The sequence below is a fragment of the Gadus macrocephalus genome, chromosome 20 (assembly GCF_031168955.1).
Source record: "Gadus macrocephalus chromosome 20, ASM3116895v1".
Lineage (NCBI taxonomy): Eukaryota > Metazoa > Chordata > Actinopteri > Gadiformes > Gadidae > Gadus > Gadus macrocephalus.
Genome location: NC_082401.1, coordinates 11,270,936 through 11,293,896, shown reverse-complemented (window position 1 = coordinate 11,293,896; position 22,961 = coordinate 11,270,936). Strand labels below are relative to the sequence as shown.

General features: G+C 39.8%; 6 protein-coding genes across 7 annotated transcripts; all 6 read left to right on the top strand.

The window, feature by feature from the left end:
• Positions 1–76: 76 nt before the first annotated feature.
• LOC132449141 (gamma-crystallin M3-like) lies at positions 77–1,474 on the top strand. Its single transcript, XM_060040790.1, has 3 exons — positions 77–204; positions 764–1,006; positions 1,106–1,474. The coding sequence occupies exons 1-3, from the start codon at positions 196–198 to the stop codon at positions 1,379–1,381; spliced, it is 528 nt and encodes a 175-aa protein (XP_059896773.1). The 5' UTR covers positions 77–195; the 3' UTR covers positions 1,382–1,474.
• Positions 1,475–4,930: 3,456 nt separating this feature from the next.
• LOC132449143 (gamma-crystallin M3-like) lies at positions 4,931–5,832 on the top strand. Its single transcript, XM_060040792.1, has 3 exons — positions 4,931–5,070; positions 5,149–5,391; positions 5,499–5,832. The coding sequence occupies exons 1-3, from the start codon at positions 5,062–5,064 to the stop codon at positions 5,769–5,771; spliced, it is 525 nt and encodes a 174-aa protein (XP_059896775.1). The 5' UTR covers positions 4,931–5,061; the 3' UTR covers positions 5,772–5,832.
• Positions 5,833–7,701: 1,869 nt separating this feature from the next.
• LOC132449138 (gamma-crystallin M1-like) lies at positions 7,702–8,761 on the top strand. The gene is made up of 3 exons (XM_060040787.1): positions 7,702–7,856; positions 8,050–8,301; positions 8,429–8,761. The coding sequence occupies exons 1-3, from the start codon at positions 7,845–7,847 to the stop codon at positions 8,699–8,701; spliced, it is 537 nt and encodes a 178-aa protein (XP_059896770.1). The 5' UTR covers positions 7,702–7,844; the 3' UTR covers positions 8,702–8,761.
• A 2,968-nt stretch (positions 8,762–11,729) lies between these two features.
• On the top strand, positions 11,730–12,756 carry LOC132449136 (gamma-crystallin M1-like). The gene is made up of 3 exons (XM_060040784.1): positions 11,730–11,864; positions 12,053–12,304; positions 12,432–12,756. The coding sequence occupies exons 1-3, from the start codon at positions 11,853–11,855 to the stop codon at positions 12,705–12,707; spliced, it is 540 nt and encodes a 179-aa protein (XP_059896767.1). The 5' UTR covers positions 11,730–11,852; the 3' UTR covers positions 12,708–12,756.
• A 5,589-nt stretch (positions 12,757–18,345) lies between these two features.
• On the top strand, positions 18,346–19,322 carry LOC132449137 (gamma-crystallin M1-like). Its single transcript, XM_060040785.1, has 3 exons — positions 18,346–18,445; positions 18,643–18,894; positions 19,014–19,322. Exons 1-3 carry the CDS (start codon positions 18,434–18,436, stop codon positions 19,287–19,289), a joined length of 540 nt encoding a protein of 179 aa, XP_059896768.1. The 5' UTR covers positions 18,346–18,433; the 3' UTR covers positions 19,290–19,322.
• Positions 19,323–21,929: 2,607 nt separating this feature from the next.
• On the top strand, positions 21,930–22,806 carry LOC132449133 (gamma-crystallin M1-like). Of its 2 annotated transcripts, XM_060040781.1 has the most exons (3): positions 21,930–22,031; positions 22,138–22,389; positions 22,500–22,806. In XM_060040781.1, exons 1-3 carry the CDS (start codon positions 22,020–22,022, stop codon positions 22,773–22,775), a joined length of 540 nt encoding a protein of 179 aa, XP_059896764.1. In that variant the 5' UTR covers positions 21,930–22,019; the 3' UTR covers positions 22,776–22,806. The 2 variants fall into 2 exon arrangements, with proteins under 2 accessions (XP_059896764.1, XP_059896763.1); XM_060040780.1 differs by lacking the exon at positions 21,930–22,031 and having other exon boundaries at positions 22,102–22,389.
• The last annotated feature ends 155 nt before the right edge of the window (positions 22,807–22,961 follow it).

The following is a 22,961-nucleotide window of genomic DNA, read 5'->3' as shown; positions in this document are numbered from 1 at the left end:
TCTCATCTTGCACTCAACTCTCTTTTTAGAATGCGCAGTGGCACAAATAAAGTGAACAGCGATTGCATATGTGCTTATTCATCAGGTTCAACATCATGTGAATGACAAAACCCTGCTACCGTATCAGTACAAGTATAAAAGGGCCCCAGCAGCCATGGCTTTCTGACAGAACTGCACATCAACAAACCATCAAACATGGGCAAGGTATCTATGAATTGTATTTTGTACCATTACATTACATTTATTTAGCCAACGCTTTTATCCAAAGTGACTTCCACATTGTACATTTAACATTGCAGCTACAACCCAGGAATTGCAGCAACATTCAATTAATCAGATAAACAAACTGCATCAAATGCTGCATTTTAGAAACAATTTAGAAAGTATATTTTTCTCCTAACTAATGTGAAGGATTTAGCTGAGACTAACAGTGACAATAGTCTGAACAGCTATATAGAGTGCACATCATCAATCTAAATTGGCATTTACATTAGCATTGTAGAGTCACTGTTTTTGGCAATGTTGCAAGCGCTTCTATCCAAATCAACCTTAAATGATTCCAGAGATACAGATCATTAAGAACTGTAGCAGGTAGGGAGGAGGCATCTTGCTCATTGATGCAAAGAGACTGTAAATACTAACCGAGAAACTTTTGGCTCAGAGTCTGATACCATAGCCTTGATAGCTTGTATCAGTCAGCCCCCACTTCCTTTACTGGCCATAAAATGTGTTAAACGTTTCAATTTTGAATCTCATTTTCCAGATTACTTTCTACGAGGACAGGAACTTCCAGGGTGGCTCCTATGAGTGCATGAGTGACTGCGCCGACATGTCCTCTCACATGAGCAGGTGCCACTCCTGCAAGGTCGAGAGTGGCTGCTTTGTGATCTACGATCGCACAAACTACATGGGCAACCAGTACTTCCTGAAGAGTGGAGAGTACCCTGACTACATGAACATGATGGGCATGTGCAGTGGCATCAGATCCTGCCGCATGATCCCCATGGTAGGTATCAGAATAAAGGAAAGATTAACACACAACTGGTTTTACTCATATGGATTATATTTTAACCAATTGCGTCTTCTTCTTAATTAAAAAACACAGCACAAGGGCCAGTACAAGATGAAGATCTACGAGAGGGAGAACTTCGGTGGTCAGTCCAATGAGATGATGGAGGACTGTGACAACATCCAGGATCGTTACAGCATGTCCGACTGCCAGTCTTGCCACGTGATGGACGGACACTGGCTGACGTACGAGCAGCCCCAGTACAGAGGCAGGATGATGTACATGAGACCAGGAGAGTACAGGAGCTTCAAGGATATGGGATATGATGGAGTTAGATTCCACTCTTTCAGAAGAATCATGGATTCCTGTTAAGAATAGAAAGGAATGCTGTTCAAGCACATAATTGCTCATGCTGTGTGGACTTGTAGTACCTTGTACAATAAAAACTTGATTTAAATCCACAAATGTCCCTTTATTCTCTTTATATCTCTCTGCTAATATGGTAGAGTATTCTGTCATACATTCTGGTGTATTAATTAATACACCAGAGCCTGTAGAAGAAAAAGCAAAGCAACATAATGGTAAACTGTTTAAATATTGCAAGCTTCAATCATTGCATGACATAACGACTATTTTAATCTCATGAAGAGGTGCATAGACATACTGGGACTACCCCTGTGAGATCATCTAAATATTCACGGCTGCGTCTCATAATGAATATCAACCTGAATATCAGTCGAGTTTCAGCTAGGCAGCAATAGTTATCCACCTCTAGGCGTGGCCGTAATGGTGTCAAAAAACTCAGCAATTTTTGATTTGGGTAGAAAAATGTGTATGAAGTCGGAGATAAATCATGATCATCCAATCATGTTTCCTCAAACATAAATCACACAGCGTTATCATCTTATTGCAAAGAAATTGTATAGAGGGAGGGGGCAAATTATAGGTTGTTTATTTTAAATGTCTTGCTTCCGTCTGCTGTCTCTCTCTTTACAACTGTCAAATCTAGAGCAGCTTTGAATACAATTATACGGCTAGAAAGGAATGGAGACTTAGACAGATGCTTTTCTCTAAGTCAATCAACTGCAGTCTATATCATATAACAATTCTCATTGGGAATGATCTATCTAGACTTAGACTTTAGACTTTATTGTCCCCAAGGGGAAATTTTTCTTCACGTCACAGTACATTACATATATGGGCCGCACGCCGACAGACAATAGACAGAAACAAATAAACATCTACACAGATCTACATAAACATCTACACAGAGTAGGACTGGGGGTGATTTATCTTGGCCTTTTATTGAGTGCTGTTATGGCTGCAGGCACCAGGCTTTTGCCGTAGCGAACAGGGACCTATACCTGCGTCCAGACGGCATGACAGTGAAGTGGCAGTTGAGAGGGTGTGTGTTGTCCTGTGCTATTGTGGATGCAATGCGTGAGATGGCCTTTATATTGAGCTCTGACAGTGTGGGTGTGGGGAGACCAATTAATCTACTATCTATTAATCTATTATCTATAGACAGAGATGCCACGACAGCTTACCTTCTGAGAAGCTGCTGAGACATTTACCTACAACACAAGTATAGTCCGTACCCTTATTTTGGAAATGAAGCAGATAGAAATTAAATAGATGCAGGCCTATCAATTGATTGCTGGATTGCTTGGAGACTTTAATAGCCATCATATAGAATGGGGCTACAGTAGCTCCAGTGCTGGTGGTGACTTCCAGGTAGACTGGGCCTCTACTTCTGAGGCGACACTCCTATACGATCCGAAGGAGCTGCACACTTTCTATTCTGCATGAGGGAACAGCACCACCAATCCAGATCTGGAATTGGCAAAATGGAACAACAACCAGCCTCTCCCTGTCATACACATCCCGGACATGTTCACCCGGTCACAACATCGACCATCTCTCATCACCATCCCATCCCTTTTCCAACCATTGCAAGAGAGGAATGCCAAGAGGTGGAACTACCGCAAGGCAAACTGGGCAGGCACTTCACGACACTATTGAACAAGGCAGCTGCTGGCCTACCATACCCGTGCCACAACAACCCAAATGATGCCTACGACTCGTACTGCAAGATGCTGCTGGCCGCAGCCAAAAAGAACATCCCAAGCAGTATACCAAAGCCTACGTTCCCTGCTGGGATGACGAATGTGAAGACCTACTTCGCACCCATGCAAAAGCACAAGCCAGCGTAGACAGGGACAAAGCAGCAGACGTCTACGCTGTAGGCTAATCGAGAAACAGAGGCAACGATGGACAGGGACTGTGGAATCAATCGACTTCACACACGCCAGCCGCCGGGCGAGGCAGACCATGAACAAGCTGACTGGAATGTCAACAACTCCAGCACAGTGTTCCATCACCAAAAAATCCATTGCGTCACTCCTGAAAAGTAATGGCCACTTCTAAAATGAGGAAAAGGACCTCGCCAGAACAACGTCAGCGAGAGTCCTTGAGCTGTTCAGGGCCCCCAGGATGCAATTTCAACCTATCCCCTGATTTCACAACACCATATATCACACAGGCCGTCCAACGCCTTAAGACCATAAGGCACCAGGTTTAAACAGAATTAACCCGGAATACATTAAACACCACGGCAAGAAGGGAACCGACTGGCTGTGCTCTTTTCCCTCTACATGTCTCCAACATTCAAAGCTGCCAAAGATCTGGTTCCTTGCCAAGGTAATCGCCCTGCTGAAGCCAAACAAGCCAAGCGAAGACCCCAAGGGATACCGGCCCATCTCATTGCTCTGCATTCCATACAAGCTCCTCAAACGTATTATCCTGGCGCGTCTCAACCCAGTGTTCGACCCACAGCTGCCTGAAGAACATCTTCCAGGCTGGAGGGAAGGCCGGCACCTTTTTGCTGGACCAAACAGCAGCATTTGACATTGTCTGGCTGTGTGGACTACATGTGAAGCTTCTGGGAACTATCCCAGACAAGCACATTGTGAGCTTCATAATGGAGATGCCGAGTAACCGCAGCTTTCGGCTATACACCAGCAACGGCCAAAGCAGTAGGGTGAGAAAGCTCAAGGACGATGTCCCACAAGGCTCAGTGCTGGCACCTATGCTGTTAAACATCTATCTCCACGACCTATCTACTACACAATCAAGGAAGTACGGCAATGCAGATGACTTGGCCATCCTACTGAGTAAGCCATCCTGGGAAGCAGTAGAGGAGGGCCTCTCTGGAGACATGAACATCCTGTCTTCATACCTGAAGAACTGGTGCTCTTACTCTCCTTTGTGCATTCCATACTATCAATAATATTGCTATTGTTGGTTTGATTTCAATTATATAACTTAATTTGAAGGGAAATACAAAAATCTACTGCTACACCCCACATGCTGATTCTGTATCTCATAGCGGTATTAAATAAGAATAGAAAAAGTATAAAATAATGTTATTCTAATTGAAAGGCAAAGTTGGATGTTGTCGCTGTGTCAATTTTTTATAAATTAGGTAAAAATGGTTGTTCAGTTCATGTGCTGATTTTTGCTTTGAATTGTCACCCATTCGGTAAAGTATGTTGTCTTCAACTTCCTTATTGAATATTGACCAATTGATCATATAACATAAAAAAAGGATTTCCCAATACGGCCCATGACTGTGCCTTGTGTTGTTATGCAATTGTGAGTGGTTGTAATGTATATGATTAAGGCAATTATCATGAGATACAAGGCCAGCTTTTTTATAACTTAAATTCAATTCAATTATTTTATAATATTGTTGGATTTCTGTAGTGTACTGTAAATGATACAGTATGTTTGGAAGCTTCTGTTGTTCTCCTTTTGTAAGAAAACAATACAGTGCAGAAAAATGCATTTGCACTACACATGTATAGAGTGTTGGATAACCTGCAGTTGCATAATCCTTTTAACATCAACACCGCTCTGCATGCCGCTATGATGCTTGGTCAGGGGTTTGCACAATTAAATCCCTACATGACGTTTAGCGCAAACAAGTATAAAAGAAAGAGTTACAACGTTGAGAATTCAGAACATCCAGAGGCCCACCAAAACCTGCAACCATGGGCAAGGTAGGCATCTCATCTTTTCCATCCTGTAGTAAAAACCACCTGTGAAAAAATTGTAGCTCAATACCCATCTTCTTTCAGATCATTTTTTACGAGGACAAAAACTTCCAGGGCCGCTCCTATGAGGGCATGAGCGACTGCGCCGATATGTCCTCTCACCTTAGCAGGTGCAACTCCTGCAGGGTGGAGAGTGGCTGTTTCATGGTCTATGAGAGGAACAACTACATGGGAAACCAGCACTTCATGAAGAGGGGAGAGTACCCCGACTACATGAGCATGATGGGCATGGGCAGTGGCATCATGTCCTGCCGTATGATCCCCATGGTATGATATACAACATTTACAAGATAAACGGTTATTTTATACCAGTTGTTTATTGAGTAATCCTTTTGAACTGATGGCTAATAACATTTCCCATTATTCCATTACAGTACAAGGGCCAGTACAGGATGAAGATCTACGAGAGGGAGAACTTCGGTGGTCAGTCCAATGAGATGATGGACGACTGTGACAACATCCAGGATCGTTACCGCATGTCCGACTGCCAGTCCTGCCACGTGATGGACGGGCACTGGCTGATGTACGAGCAGCCCCAGTACAGAGGCAGGATGATGTACATGAGGCCCGGAGAGTACAGGAGCTTCAGGGATATGATGAGCTGCCAGAGGTTCATGAGCATGAGGCGTATCACTGATATGTGTTAAGCATCCCCTTTTGCCACCATGTGTACAAAATATGTATTCAATTAAAAAATTTATGAATTCATCCATTTCGTCAGCTTCGTCTCATTCATTTCTTCTGTATTAATTTAGTATTGACTACAGAGGCATAACTTGGTGGCATGTTTACCCTTGGTGCCTACAGTTATTATAAAATGAATTATAAAAATGTTCAGAGGAAGGCAACTTTAATTAAAAACTTAAGGACTTCCTACTATAATGTGTTTCTTTGTTGCTTTTCTATCGTGTTGCTTACTTGACAACACCGATTTTTTTGCTTGTAATATATGTTAATATATATAATATAATAAGATACAAAAAATAACACAAAATAAAGGAAAATAGCTTAAATAGCCTACTTGAAATGCGGAATATGACATTTTCAACTTTGGTATTAGTGTTTCCCTACTGAATTGAGCAGTACCTTAAAGGACAAAGTAAATACATGTTCCTCCTTTAATCTAATGTACACATTTTACTATATATTCTGTCCGTGTTTGTTCTACGACCAGGATATGTCGATAAGTTGCGCCATGGGTGCAAATTTGAATGACAGGCAGCGGGGGGATCAAAGGCCAGAGTTGGGCAGCCGTGACAATAAAATAAGACTACTGAATAAGCTTTTGCAAGAACCTGCATTATCCTACTAAAGCTAAAACTCCTATTTGGCAACAGATCACAACCTCAATAAATATTGCTTATATTTTGTATTCATGTATTCATTCAATTTTTTGTATTATGATTAATTATTATAAATTTTGTGTTCATCATGTTTTAATCACATACTCGCTCGGTGAACCAAGAGCAACAGTCTTGTCCAGTAGCGATACTGGAAGGAAAATTGGATTTTGAGAATCTGTTTTCGTATTGGAACAATCAAGGCAAGGAATGGCACTAGATTTGTTGGAAAGGTTATAGATCGGCTGAGGAAAAACTGATAATCCTCCATCAATAAAAAAATATACAGAGAATATAATAAAATGGTTGCCAATAGTTGGTCCTTTGCACCTGTTGCCCCTTAGCAGAACTAACAAGCAAACAAACTCTTAACACAAACTTGAAATCCATCTTTCTTTTGACTTTATTAAATCACATGTTAAAGATTGGGGAGGAGACCTCGATTTAGACCCAGGACTAGTTGGAGAATTCATATCTCAACACTGGCCTGGGAATGCCTCAGGATCCCCCTGTCAGAGCTGGTCAATGTGGCCTGGTAAAGGGAAGTCTGGGGCCCCTTGCCAGAGCTGCTGCCCCGGCGACCCGACCCCGGATACATGGTTTTGAAGATGAGGATGTTAAAGATTTCGCCATTTTCTGAAAAAGTCGTGAATTCTGCTTATCACTGGATAAGCCGTTGATAGAGCATTATCTTATGTCAAAAATGTAGACATATAAAGTTGACTAAGGCTTTTAAATGTAACGATTTCAGCCATAAATAATAGCAGCCATATATGGCATACAGTTACAACATGCACATAATCCATATCAATGAGGCAATCAATGTAATTTATTCACTCATTGTATTGTACTAGAAAGTAAAATTGAGCTATTTCAGAACAATTTTAAACAGCAAACCGTTTCTCAGTTTTAAATTCTAATTAAATGTAGAATAATTTATAACATAAATACACACTATTTAGTATTCTGGTAAAAATATATATCATATTTTCAGGTTTCCCATGACAATTCAGTATTTTAGGAAACCTAACCTTGTTTGATCATTTAAGCATGCAATTAAAAAAATGAATCAAGAATCAAAACATCATTGATATATCACATGCTTATAAATAAACGTTATTATTTAATCTTATATTCAAACCCACATTAAGAGGCAGCGACGCTTTCAATGAACACGATTATAATAGGAGAGTTCGACCTTGTTAGAGCATGAGTAAGCCTCTGTATGGATTTCTATAGCATGTTGCTTGGTCAGTTGTTTGCACAATAGGGGTGTCAGGCAGTGTTTGAGTCTGTTCTGGTATAAAAGTATGAGTCTGACACAGGTAGGGTATCAGTTCACCAACCGATCTCTGACAGACCTGAGTAACCAAAGCAATCATGATGGGCAAGGTAAAACATTTTTTAATGTAATGTATTTACATAAATATATAAGAGTTATACTTTCTATATTACATTATTTAATATATATGGTTTAATGATAGTATATTAACTGATGGCTGATTTTCTTTCAAATAAATACTAATCAGTAATGGATAAAATAATCCAGTATTATCTACAATGGTTGACCAATGTTTTGTTTCAGATCACTTTCTACGAGGAGAAGAACTTCCAGGGTCGCTCCTATGAGTGCATGAGCGACTGCTCCGACATGTCCTCCTACATGAGCAGGTGCCAGTCCTGCAGGGTGGAGAGCGGCTGCTTCATGCTCTATGAGAGGAACAACTACATGGGCCAGCAGTTCTTCATGAAAAGGGGAGAGTACAACGACATGCACCGCATGCAGAGCATGGGAATGATGTTTGACAACATCAGGTCCTGCAGAATGATCCCCTTTGTAAGAGAAGTAACCGATAGTTCAAACATTACTCACTCCCAGTTCAACTTCTACATTGGTGTTTAGTGTGTATGTTCATTTAGGTTATGAGTCTGCTCACATTTTTCTTTGAATATCTGCATTACAGCACAGAGGCCAGTTCAGGATGAAGATCTACGAGAGGGAGAACTTCGGTGGTCAGTCCAATGAGCTGATGGACGACTGTGACAACATCCAGGAGCGTTACCGCATGTCCGACTGCCAGTCCTGCAACGTGATGGACGGACACTGGCTGATGTACGAGCAGCCCCAGTACAGAGGCAGGATGATGTACATGAGGCCCGGAGAGTACAGGAGCTTCAGGGAGATGATGAGCGGCCAGAGGTTCATGAGCATGAGGCGTATCACTGACATGTGTTAAGCATCTTCTTTTGCCACCATGTGTACAAAATATGACAATAAAAAAATATTGATTTCATAACTTTTGACTCATCCATCTCAACTAAAGTAACTTGATACAGTATTGACTACATAGCATGACACAAGCCACCTAATAGAATTTGGTTCGTAGAGCTTTTGTTAAATGAATGCTTACATTTTTCACAGGAAGGCAATTCGATTAAAATATCATTAGCATTTCACCGTATAATGGGCCAGAATTTTTGTTGCTCTTTCATTGTGTTCCTTAGCTGACAACTCACTGGCTTTTCTGTCATGATTTGTCTCCATTTATTCAATTTGCTTAAAGATTAAATGAAAGATAAGACAATACTTTTTTGATTCCAGATGGGAAATTCATGTAGATGCAAACATAAAATAAAAAATGTTAGTTGAAAAATGTAATCCATATAGAATTTAATACTTTATAAGAATGTACATCATGGGCATGGTTTAGAAAATTCTGATTTTGGCATATATAATAGCAAAGACAGGATTTTCTCGAATGTGTTATTTTTTATTAATACTTGTGATGCGCTTTGTCTGATTATGAGATTTTCATATTTGATATTTGGTGTGCCCCCATGTGTTTAGGTATGTATGTGTTGAAGGATAAGGCTGATATTTCTTTCTCTTTCAGTCCAAAGTATACATTTAATTATATTTTTATCAGCATGTGTCAGTGTTTGTTTGTTTGTTTTTATTTAGATCCCCATTAGCTTTTGCAAAGTAGCAGCTATTCTTCCTGGGGTCTATCATATTTTAGTGTGACAAATACAATGTAGAAATACACCGAATGATAACAGACATGACATACATCACATGAATGCATAACATACTACAAAAAGAACACACAGACAATACGTAATTACATTTCACCTAAAACATGTTTAACATCACAAAACAAAATACATAACAAAACACAAAAAGACAGCTGCATCAATTAAAGTTGATAGTTAGATAATGACTTTTAAGTTGTTTTTTAAAGCTATATAGATTTAGTAATATGTAATATGAGTAATATGAAAAGGGAGTGAGTTCCATTGTTGCATTGCCCAATATATAACTACGTTGAATCTTTGTCTTGGATCTTGGTAAACTAAAACAACCTCCAACTGCATGCCTTGTTGAATAATTAAGTGCCACTGAACTGAAAGACACATTTCTATAAATAATAGGAGGTGATTTTGTTATTATGACATTCTTAATAAAAACCATCAATAATGACAGAAATCTAGTTTTTACATCTAACCAACCTAATGATTTGTGCATTTTAATAACATTAGTTCTCCATCCACAAGAAAGAGCAACTCTTGCTGCTTTATTCTGGACCAACTGCAATTTCCTTATATTACTCAATGAAGTAGTGGACCAGACTATAGAGCAATAGTCTATATTAGACAAAACCAAAGCTTGCATCACATGCCTAAGTGTATGTGTGTGCATGTGTCTGTGTGTTTATGTCCGTTAAAAGGATATTAAAAAAATTAATACCGATTTACACAACATTTGGTGTGATGGTGGTCATGGGCTGAGGAAGTGCAGATTATATCTTCACGCCAATTAGAAATCATGGGTTTGGCAGAGGGTGTGCCATTTGTGTGTAGTTATATGTCCCTTTGTGAACTAAATATCTGTAAAGGTTGTTCATGGATTTGGTGGGGTTGGTGTACCATTACCAGGCTGAGGAATAACTGATTCACTATTGACACAAATTGGCAAAAAGTGAGTGTGGCACATTACAAAAATACACATTACTTCTGAACGGATTGACGTAACACCATAACATTTCATGGCAAGCTTGCTAAAAGGTTGGAGTTCAGGTGAGTAATTTTTCATACCACTTGGCTAGACATTAAAATTGCACATCACTAATGAACAGACCAAACACTTCCAAATTTGGTGCGAAGGCTGGTGAAGGCCGGGAAAGTGTTGTCTGACTCCTTCACCATGTGTCTGAAAGGGGTGTGGTGGGCATTGCTTAGCACAAAACAGCAGGGTACTGCTAAATTTATTTAAGTGTTGCCTCAGAATTTGTTAGTAGGGTTGGTCCCACTCATTAGGGGTTGACCTCCCCAGATCACACTGTTGAAATGACTCAAAGTATGCCTTGGTGCTGTCGTCCGGGGGCGGAGGTTTGTGCTCTACGGACCACATTTTCTTGTTCACGAAACATTCTCGAAATTGTACATATTTACATTATATTTTGCTTCTCATTTATTATTTATACATTTGATAATTAATTATTTATTGAACATTGAACTATAGAATAACTGCTGTACAAACCTCTATCTATAAAGAGTACAACAGTGGATTTGATCATATTGCTTTCAAAAGTTGTTTGTAAGCCCATAATGGCCCTAAACATAACTATCAAGTAACTGTAGCCCGAACCAAAATTCCATCGTTCTTTCAAATTTATATGTTCAATATTTAGCAATTGTGCTGAATTGTAGCGAATTCAGTTTATCACTCGATAAGTGAATTTAATTTAGGATTAATTTGGATTGAAGATGTAGACCTTGAAGGTTGATTATATAGGCTTTTTTACGATTTGAGCCATAATTGACAGCAACAATATTTGACATACAGGTGAATCTGCACATAATCACCATCAGTAACGTAAAACGTTTGTATATTTTATAACATTGCATGTAATACAATTTTTGTTCCAAAAGTTACATTGCATGTAATAAAATTGGGAGTTAACATTAGCTTTTTCAGATAGTAATGAATAATTTAACAGCGAAAATTGCTCGAGAATTCCAGTCTAATACCAATTTGTTCTATTTCCGCCATTTGTTGAATTTTTTTGAATAAAAACATGAATAAATAATCAAACATTACCAGAAAAACATAATAATCCAACCTAATATTGGAACCATCTTAAAGAGGCTGTGTCGCTTTCAGTTAACGTTACATCCAAAAGTTAAATTAGGAAGGTTCGAGCATGTTAGAGCATGAGTAAGCCTCTGTATGGATTTCTATAGCATGTTGCTGGGTCAGTTGTTTGAACAATAGGGGTGTCAGGCAGTGTTTGAGTCTGTTGTGGTATAAAAGTATGGGCCTGACACAGGTAGGGTATCAGTTCACCAACCGATCTCTGACACACCTGAGAAACCAACACCGCCATCATGATGGGCAAGGTAAAAAATATTTATGTAAAATATTTAAATTAAAATATATATAACAATAAGAAATTATATCTAAAATAATTAAATTTTATCTGATTATATTATAATAATTTAAATGAGCTATTTTTTATATATATAACAATCATTAATGGTACAGGGTTCTATTATTGTCTTCAATGGTTGATTTTTTTTTGTTTCAGATCACTTTCTACGAGGAGAAGAACTTCCAGGGTCGCTCCTATGAGTGCATGAGCGACTGCTCCGATATGTCCTCCTACATGAGCAGGTGCCAGTCCTGCAGGGTGGAGAGCGGCTGCTTCATGCTCTATGAGAGGAACAACTACATGGGCCAGCAGTTCTTCATGAGGAGGGGAGAGTACAACGACATGCACCGCATGCAGAGCATGGGAATGATGTTTGACAACATCAGGTCCTGCAGAATGATCCCCTTTGTAAGAGAAGTAACAGATAGTTCAAACATTACTCTCTCCCAGTTCAACTTCTACATTGGTTTTTAGTGTGTATATTTATTGAGGTTATGAGTCTGCTCACATTTTTCTTTGAATATCTGCATTACAGCACAGAGGCCAGTTCAGGATGAAGATCTACGAGAGGGAGGACTTCGGTGGTCAGTCCAACGAGATGATGGACGACTGTGACAACATCCAGGAGCGTTACCGCATGTCCGACTGCCAGTCCTGCAACGTGATGGACGGCCACTGGCTGATGTACGAGCAGCCCCATTACAAGGGAAGGATGATGTACATGAGGCCCGGAGAGTACAGGAGCTTCAGGGATATGGGCATGAGCGGCCAGAGGTTCATGAGCATGAGGCGTATCACTGACATGTGTTAAGCTTCTTCTTGTGCCACCATGTGTATAAAATAAAAATGCTATGATTTCATATATTTGCACTTTGACTCATCCATTTCTTCTATAATAAGATGAAAAAAATCTGCTTACATCAATATCCTAGTTTTCTAAGTTTCCAGTCTTTGTTTATTTTTTTGTGTATCTTACCTCGTAATCATCAATGACATGATTTTTTAAAAATTATTTATGTTCATGATACGCTAAGTTTAGAATAATTTGAGCAATTACATGTACAGCAGCGTGGGGTTTGCTTGTGTCTATGAGCAGGATATCTCTAAAAGCGCATCACATATATAACCAAATTGGTTAGAATGGATATTTCTTTGCCAAGGAAAATTTTATTGGCTCTTTATGACAATTGGCTAAATAGAGGGCAAGTCAGCTGGTGTTTCACTTGAGTATGTGCTGTAGAATTTAAAGAATGACATACAGATGTCAGTTACAGAATACCATGAGCATACCAACATTTGAAAACAGGGAGAATACAAGCCCCCATGGGGAACATACAGAGCAGAACCAATGCAGGTGGAGGCTGTGGGTGAAATTCGGCGTGTGTGTTTGAGATGGAAGGTCTTAAATTGACTGCCTACCAGTGTTTGATTGGTTAGCAGTCAGCTGATAGGGGTGCATGACTAGAGTGTCCTGCCAGAACTAGCTACCTTCATTTGCATCTCTAGAAAGTTGAATATAGGCTCTTAAACGCAGCTTATCACACAGTCCTTGGCGCGGATCTGGGGCTATCTGATCACAATCTGGGGCTGTGACTTCACATATATGCTTCTCTCAGGAGAGCTGTTCCAACACACACCATGATAAGTAATAACATTGACAAACTCTGTCTCACAGCAAGACTCTTCATTTAGAGAAGGCGAGGGCTTTCAGGGATTTGTGGAGACAGGGATTTGTATAGACTGGCTAAGTACACTTTTGGAAGGACGATTAAGGAGGCCAAACGACAGGACAAACAATCTAGAACAATTCACAGCCAGTGACTCCTCCTCAATCATTTACTTTGCATAAAGCTTTCGGCATGAAGACCCATAAAGCAAGCCCTCCAGACTCTTCTTTTTCATTGATATCAAGTCTGGAACTTGCCCCCAAATGCCCGGAGCGATGTACCAGCCCAATTGGCTTCCATGATATTGGCTAGGGGCAGTGTGAACTCTTCCAAATAAAAAAAATGTAACCACTGATACTGCGAAAAAGAAAAAGTAAAACAGCCCAGCACGAAGAGGGGAGATTGTTATGTAAAAGAATTGGCGCCTCTATTATCGTATTTACGGTAACGGTAGACAAAGCATTCAAAATGGGACTCTTGCTCCAGCACCTCGTCTCCTCAGGCACCTGGATCCTATTTGTGGACTTCTGCTCCTCAATCAAAGCCATCGCCTTAATTCTTCTCCACAACAAGCTATCCCAGCAAAGCTTGTCAAAGTTCAACCCCAGGCGGATCACTGACTACCTGCCAGACAGGAAGAAGAACGTGCGGCTGAGAAAGCTGCTCTCAAAGCCATCAGCACTGCAGCACCACATGGCTGTGTGCTCTCTCCTTCACTCTTCTCCCTCTATCCCAATGGCTGCACCTCTAGCCATCCTTCAAAGCCATCATTGAGTCTTTCCTCAGCTCATCTTTCACCGTCTGGTTTACTGCCTCCTCAGCCAAGGAAATTCTGACTGCAGTGGATTATTTGGTCAGCCGGGAAGGTCATTGGCTTCACCCTGCCGTCTCTCCTGGACCTGTACCAATCCGGGCCGGGAAGAGAGTAGGAAAGGTCATTGCTAATCCTTGTCATCCCGGTCACCACCTCTTCCATAGACTTCCATCGAGCAAAAGGTTCTCTCAAGACCAAAACCTAGTGGAGGAAGGAGTGGAAGAAGCTGAAGGGGACGGATGTTTACATGAACGAGCACCTGGTTAAACGCAATGCCAACATAGCAAAAGAAGCACGCGATCTGAGGAAAAACAAGAAGATTCAACAAACCTGGACGAGGAAATGCAAAGTGTTCATCAAACTCAACGGCGATACTCCAGAGGAGGCCAAAGTGATGGTCATCAGGAGCATCGAGGAGTTGGGCAAGTACTGACATGACATCTGTCTCACAACACGCTAAAGTGTCCACCACACCAGACACTGACGCTCTACATTACAACACGCGCACTGTCAATTCACACCAATCCCAGGATGACATTACCCGTTTATCTGACTTGATTACGAGCATGTTCAGCTGAAACCTTCGGAATACACAGATCACCAAACACAGGATATTGATCAAGATATAGACCCGGACAATAACTTTTTCTTCAACCTCAATGAGAACTGTCATTATTACACTAGTGAGCAGTTCAATGCAAAAATGTACTGTACTGGAAAACTGACAATAATTCACTTTAACAGCAGGCATTTGAGCAAAAATGTCCATGCAATCAAGGACTATTTACACACATTTGCCATTCCTTTTCACGTAATTGCTATATCTGAATCCTGGATCACTGAGGGGGAGGAGACCAACTATACTCTAGAGCAGGGGTGTCAAACTCATTTTAGCTCAGGGGCCACATGGAGGATAATCTATTCCCAAGTGGGCTGGACCGGTAAAAATATGGCATAATTATATAAAATTAAACATGCTGTGAGCACACCAAACACAGGTTTCGCATTTACTTCTGTGAATAAAAAGGACGATGACCATTTTTCTTGGAAAACTCTGCACTCTGTGTCCACTTTTCGTCTTTTTGACAGAGACATTTTGGGGCAATGAGAGTGCCAAAGCGCATAATGTTGAAAGTATAAGGCAGAACGACAAGGTAGCTCCGGGCTAGCTGCACTACCTGTTTATACTTGCTCCCTGCTCAGCCCCGGTATAAAGTTTTCTTGCTTAACGTAATTGCTATAGCGACTTCTAGTGGACACATTAAGAAGTTTCCTTCTTTGAAAAATAGCAGATCATTTTACGTTACATTCCAAAGCGACTTCCAGTTACACACAATTGTCCAGTAGTTCAATGTACAACAAATTAATCAGTGCCATTCAATGCAATCCATGTAATGCTAGGAAGGATTTTTATAAAAAATAAATAAAAAAAAGTATAATTTTTTCTTTTACAATACTGTACTTCACAAAATCATCTCGCGGGCCGGATGAAACCCGTTCGCGGGCCTGATCCGGCCCGCGGGCCGTACGTTACTGTAAATCACCGCAAACAAAAACCACTTTGTTGCAAAACTTTGAGAACATAGAGTCAATCCAGTTAGTGAAGATTTCAATACTTCTGTAATGGTTCTGTAAATACAGCTTATTATGATGTTTTTTGTTTTCTCCATACAGATTTCTATTGTTATGCATTCCAGTACATTGTCCATTGTTACTGTCATTTCATCAACTATGTGAAATTATAAAGCATTGATCACGAAAATCCCCACTCCTCCCCCTCCTTTATTTTGTCTGTTGATGTTAACCAGGTCATAGCCCTCTCAAAAAAAAAGTGGTTTGATTACAACAAATGATCCCTAAACCTGGCTAAAACTAAAATTATGCTATTTGGATATGGTAAAAGAGATGTGCAGGTAAAAATGGAAATAGATGGGGTGGAAATCGAAAGAGTACACAAAATGAAATTTCTTGGAGTTATGATCGATGATCTAATCAGTTGGAAATCACACATAAAACTTGTTCAAACCAAATTGTCAAAAAGCATTGCAGTAATAAACAAAGCAAAGCAGGCTTTGGATCATAAATCACTCCACACTCTTTACTGTGCACACATTTCGCCATATCTAATGTACTGTGTCGAGGTCTGGGGGAACAACTACAAAACCTCATTAGCACCAGTAACTATCCTGCAGAAGAAAGCGATTTGTGTCATTCATAAGGTTGGATATTTGGACAATACTCATTCATTATTTCTAGTCAAAAATAATGAAATTCACTGACATGGTGAAGTTTCAAACTGCTCAGGTAATGTACAAAGCAAAAAACAAACTCCCAAATAATATTCAAAAATTATTTAATGAAAGACAGCTTAGTTATAATTTGAGGGGGAAACTAAATTTTGACAGGTTCAGCATCCGAACAACCAGAAAAGGCTATTGCATTCAGTTTGTGGGGTAAAGCTGTGGAACAGTTTGAATATGGAGATCAAGCAATGTCCAAGCATGAAACAGTTTAAAAGAAGATACAAAGAGATGGTTTTCCAGAGTTACAGTAATGAAGGAGGGCTTTGACGGCTCATTACTTGTTAACATGACTAGTTAACTGTGTGATCAGCAGTGAGCTATTGGTCTTAAGGGTGGTGTCGCGTGCTGTGGTGGCTCGGCCTTCTGCTGTCTCCACAGTTGCTGTGGTGCTGGCAGTTGGAGTGGCTGACATTTTTAGTGTGTCAGTGAGTAGGAAACATGGGTATGTGAAGGATTGTATATGTATGGATTTACAGGAAATATATTGGTACGTTGTGTGAATCTATGTGTACTGGTATGGTGTACAGATATGCAAGTGTTCGTGTGTACGGTTGTGTGTATGTGTATTGGTATGGAGTACAGAAATGCAAGTGTTGTACGCTTGTGTGTATCTATGTGTATCTGTATGGTGTACAGATACGCAAGTGTTGATACATAGATTTATTATCATGAAAATGAGAAATGAGTCTGAACGAAACAGGTAGTTTTGAGTTTGAGTTTTGATTTCTGACCTGTTGCATATTTGAAATAAATCATTCATTCATTCATAGTTGCACCTGAACAGTTTCCTTACCTTTGCAGAGGGTCTCATAAAAAGCACTCCTGCCTCCCACTGACTGGGACTTCGACTCTTACCTCTCTTGTAAAATAAACACGTGAAAAACAAATGTATATAAATCCACACATTTAAATCTGTATTAGTGATATTTTTTTAATCAAAATCGACATGTCTTGTACCCATTTCCTTCGTTGCTTCTTAGTCTTCCAGAGCCTACTATAAATTAAAGTACTGAAATAAGTAGTGTGTAAATTTGTGTGTATAGTTGTTACTTGTTTTAATTCTCGTTTTGGTTCTGGTTTGTATTTTTGCTAATGTCATTAAGCTTTACACACTTTATGCACCAGCAACCGAGTCGCTTTCCTTGTACGTGTTATTAGAATTGGCAATAAAATAATTCTGATTCTTAAATGTTAAAATCCAGTCATGATTCCTAACAGCAATGTTTGACTTAGAGATAAGACAGAACATAATTACTTTGATCGATAAAAAAAAAGGTATTTTACTAAACTGTGTACTGTAAAGTTAACATGAGCTTTTCAGAAAAGCAATAACTTCTTAAATAACAGGCATTATTTAAGATTTTCAGGCAAATAGCCTAGCTGGCAACCATATGCTCTACCATGGCCATTTAATAAAGCATTAAACAAAAGATTACAAGAAAATTATTTAAATATATATCGCAGGCTTACCCGATTTTTTTTTTAAATCAAATCTAATAATAAAAATCCTCTTTAAGAAGGAGAGTTTCTTTCAGTTAACTCCCTAACCCAGTTTTCAATAAGGAGAGTTCGACCCTGGTAGAGCATGAGTAAGCCTCTTTATGGAATTCTATAGCATGTTGCTGGGTCAGTTGTTTGAACAATGGGGGCGTCATGCAGTGTTGGAGTCTGTATAAAAGTATGGGCCTGACACAGGTAGGGTATCAGTTGACAAACCGATCTCCGACCGTCCTAAGAAACCAAAACAGCCATCATGATGGGCAAGGTATAAAATATAAATATTAAGTACTTATGACAAACATTATATGATATAAATTAATAATTAATTAATTCATGATATCTGATCAGATAACAATATATTTAATTAAAAATAACAAATATATATTTTTTAATAATCAATCAATCATTAATGGCACAAGATTTACAGTATATCTGCTATGGTTGACAAATGTTTTGTTTCAGATCACTTTCTACGAGGAGAAGAACTTCCAGGGTCGCTCCTATGAGTGCATGAGCGACTGCACCGACATGTCCTCCTACATGAGCAGGTGCCAGTCTTGCAGGGTGGAGAGCGGCTGCTTCATGGTCTATGAGAGGAACAACTACATGGGCCAGCAGTTCTTCATGAGGAGGGGAGAGTACAACGACATGCACCGCATGCAGAGCATGGGAATGATGTTTGACAACATCAGGTCCTGCAGAATGATCCCCTATGTAAGAGAACTCACCAAAAGTTCCACTCTTACTCTCACATAGTGCCACTTTTATATTGGTGTTTAGTATATATGGTTATAGGAGTCTGCTGACATTTTCTCTGAATCTCTGCATTACAGCACAGAGGCCAGTTCAGGATGAAGATCTACGAGAGGGAGAACTTCGGTGGTCAGTCCAACGAGATGATGGACGACTGTGACAACATCCAGGATCGTTACCGCATGTCCGACTGCCAGTCCTGCAACGTGATGGACGGACACTGGCTGATGTACGAGCAGCCCCACTACAAGGGCAGGATGATGTACATGAGGCCCGGAGAGTACAGGAGCTTCAGGGATATGGGCATGAGCGGCCAGAGGTTCATGAGCATGAGGCGTATCACTGACATGTGTTAGTTTAATCATCAATAAAATTTGAACTGACATATATTTGCTTGATATCTTCTTGGTCCTTTCAACTTGATAGCACCTGATTATTCTGGAGACAGCCATTTAGATTAAAAACATATATGAAAGCAATGTTGGAGGGAAAGTTTTATCTAAAAGGATACGGGGTACAAAAGTAAATACAATCCAATGTGTATTTTAATGTATTAACATTGTCTGTGGAAATTAAAATGGTGGAAAGTTATTACGTATCAAGACCTGGAAGGTCACAAAGATGTCAATATTGAGGTCCACATAAAACTCAAAGAAAACATCAGCATTGAAAAATCCAAAAACACAATTCACATATTTAATAAATATTTGTGTCACCGGATTTAACAAATCATTGACACCTATACAAGAATCAAACCAGTGACTTGTTCTGGAATGTAAAATTGTATAATAACTCGGAAAAATGTATCAAACAACAAACCATCTATGATCAATTAAGCAACCAACCTGATGTGCCTTTCAACTGATTTTCCTAATAAACACCACCATCTTAACCCTGTCCGGCTGCAGGATTTATTCCACTAATTAAACTACCATCGTCCAAAAAGACAGCATATGATCCAGTTTGTTAAATCCTTGGACTCTGACACAACATCTGGACATGATGTTGGTGGGATTGTGGCCAAGAGTTCTTACCTGTTCTTTCCTAGACTGACAGAGGCTTATTAAACGTGGTGTTACCCCGATCTATCGCAACGCAATTTCTGTTCTCCTTCATATGAGCTGTGTTCGCCAGTTAACAATCCACGGAGCGAGAAGAATTACATTAAAAGAACAACAACAAGGACTGGTCAAATAAATGTAAAGGGCCCTATCTTGCATCCAGCGCAATTGACTAAATCACTGGCGAATATGTCGTTGCTAGTTTGCAACTGGCGCAGAGCGTTCTTCTCCCTCCTTTGGGAAAGAACAGCTGATACAGCGGTATTAAGTTATACTTTTAAATAAATGCATCTGCAAACACTGTACAGTAAACACATATTTTCTTGACACAGACATCGTGTACATGCCCATAACTTTTAGGATTGATGAGCATTTGATCGTGAGAAAACATTGTTTTACCGCAAATGAGTGTTTAAAAGAATGAATGAATGCGGGCGCGCGTGTGTGTATGTGTAAAATAATTAATGAATGCGGGCGCGCGTGTGTGCGTCCATCTGTTTAAACACACGCAAACTAAACACGTAACGCATAATACAGTCCATGCCATGGCAATGTATATTAACGGGGGGAAACATGCATATTAGGAACACAAGTCGATAACGATAATGCATACAATACTGATAAGAAACAATGTTTACAATGTATTGCGTATATCATTAAATAGAACCACAGTTACCGCATATCATATGTTATACCATATACGTTTTCTTTGCCGAAATTTATTTGAGGACTCAGTATTTCGCGAGTTGTGGAAGAACAACTTATTCCATGTGTGAATTAGGCCATATTATTTTGCCATAAACGAAGCCATTTGAAGTTTGAAATTAATGTGCATCAGACTGTCTCATCGGAGACTGCAGACGCGCTGTCAAAATATGAACTCGTCAGATTAAAATGTACTCATGCCTCTAAAAGGGGATGGGAGCTGTCACTCTCATTGGTTTATTGCACATTACACCCAAACCACACCTACGGGTAATTGGGCTACTTCAGACCAACCCTTTTTAGATTTGCGCCGGGTGCAAGTCATTTTTTGGCTGGTAAAATAGCGACATCGCCATAGAACCGCCCACAAAGCTACTTGCGCTTGGCGCTTCTCACTTGCGTTTCAGACCGTTAAAATAGGGCCCAAAGTGTTTTGACCATGAAATTGACAAAACCATATCCGAAACATGATGTCCTCTTACCAGAAGTCCCTCGCTCTCTCAAAGCACTGAACCCATGCAACTAAAAACAGACATAGTTCCTTCTGAGTATACTCAGAAGTCCCACCCCGTCTCTCTCCATTAACGCACATCTCCAGCACCCTGTTGTAGACGTTCTGTTTTGAGGTGATAATGCATTGGTACATGGTTCGTCTTTGACAGTGTATTTGTTTTTATTTTTCCTCTGCATATCAATACTTTAGTAGGGTAGCAAACATAATTAAAGCAGTGAAACATGGTACATCATGTTTTTAAGTTATGGTATGTCCTCCCAATTCAAAATAAAATAAGTGATAGTTATTTCAAAAGTTTATTAATAAGTATCCAATACTTATTTTGACATGGGCTTCACTTTATTTCTGCCAACCGAAACAAATCTTCCTTTGGGAAATAATTCTTACCTTTATTGTAAAATTATAAGGTTCCATTCAAGTGTTTATTGTGGACTGCATTGGAGTTATATCTTTATCTTTAGTTAGATATATAGATTTTTATAATGCATATAATATTGTTAAAGAAATTATTAAAACATATATAACTAGATTGAATAATGTAATTTAAGTCAAATTGATATTTGAATCCTCTTGAAGTTTATCAGTGAACCCTCTGTCCATATTTTCAACACTGTTAAGGGCATATAGAAACTTCTCAATGGGCTTCTACAGTACGTTGAGTCAGAGTCATGAGTCAGTAGTTTAAACAATAGGGGATGTCATGCAGTCTTTGGGTCTGTTCAGGTATAAATGTAGGGGGTTTACACAGGTAGAGCATCAGTTAACCAACCGATCTCTGAGAGACCTGAAAAACCAACACCGCAACCATGATGGGCAAGGTAAAGATATATTAACATAACTAATTGATTTGCATTAATATAAATAACATGATTTAGAAGAAATTATATTCAGAAATTATAAACTATGGCCGACAATTTGTTTCAGATCACTTTCTACGAGGAGAAGAACTTCCAGGGTCGCTCCTATGAGTGCATGAGCGACTGCTCCGACATGTCCTCCTACATGAGCAGGTGCCAGTCCTGCAGGGTGGAGAGCGGCTGCTTCATGCTCTATGAGAGGAACAACTACATGGGCCAGCAGTTCTTCATGAGGAGGGGAGAGTACAACGACATGCACCGCATGCAGAGCATGGGAATGATGTTTGACAACATCAGGTCCTGCAGAATGATCCCCTTTGTAAGAGAAATCACAGTTCAACTTTTACTCTCACCTAGTTTAACTGTTACATTGACAGGGTAATGGTTATGAGTCTGCTGACATCGTTTCTCTGAATTTCTGCTTTACAGCACAGAGGCCAGTTCAGGATGAAGATCTACGAGAGAGAGAACTTCGGTGGTCAGTCCAATGAGATGATGGACGACTGTGACAACATCCAGGATCGTTACCGCATGTCCGACTGCCAGTCCTGCAACGTGATGGACGGACACTGGCTGATGTACGAGCAGCCCCACTACAAGGGCAGGATGATGTACATGAGGCCCGGAGAGTACAGGAGCTTCAGGGATATGGGCATGAGCGGCCAGAGGTTCATGAGCATGAGGCGCATCACTGACATGTGTTAGTTTCCTCATCAATAAAATATGATCTAACTTACATTTGTTGAATTTCTTGCCGGTCATTATAACTTGATAGCACCTGACTATCCGAAATAAAATAGAATATTCTTGAGTTAGGGTTTTTAAAATCATGTAATGGCATATTTGGAGGGAAAGTTGTATCTTAAAGGGGACCTATTATGCTTTTCGACT

Coding starts and splice junctions, on each gene's coding strand:
- LOC132449141 (XM_060040790.1), top strand. Junction 1,007..1,105: donor CCTGCCGCATGATCCCCATG/GTAGGTATCAGA, acceptor TAAAAAACACAG/CACAAGGGCCAGTACAAGAT.
- LOC132449143 (XM_060040792.1), top strand. Junction 5,392..5,498: donor CCTGCCGTATGATCCCCATG/GTATGATATACA, acceptor ATTCCATTACAG/TACAAGGGCCAGTACAGGAT.
- LOC132449138 (XM_060040787.1), top strand. Junction 8,302..8,428: donor CCTGCAGAATGATCCCCTTT/GTAAGAGAAGTA, acceptor TCTGCATTACAG/CACAGAGGCCAGTTCAGGAT.
- LOC132449136 (XM_060040784.1), top strand. Junction 12,305..12,431: donor CCTGCAGAATGATCCCCTTT/GTAAGAGAAGTA, acceptor TCTGCATTACAG/CACAGAGGCCAGTTCAGGAT.
- LOC132449137 (XM_060040785.1), top strand. Junction 18,895..19,013: donor CCTGCAGAATGATCCCCTAT/GTAAGAGAACTC, acceptor TCTGCATTACAG/CACAGAGGCCAGTTCAGGAT.
- LOC132449133 (XM_060040780.1), top strand. CDS start 22,117: ATGGCCGACAATTTGTTTCAGATCACTTTCTACGAGGAGAAGAACTTC. Junction 22,390..22,499: donor CCTGCAGAATGATCCCCTTT/GTAAGAGAAATC, acceptor TCTGCTTTACAG/CACAGAGGCCAGTTCAGGAT.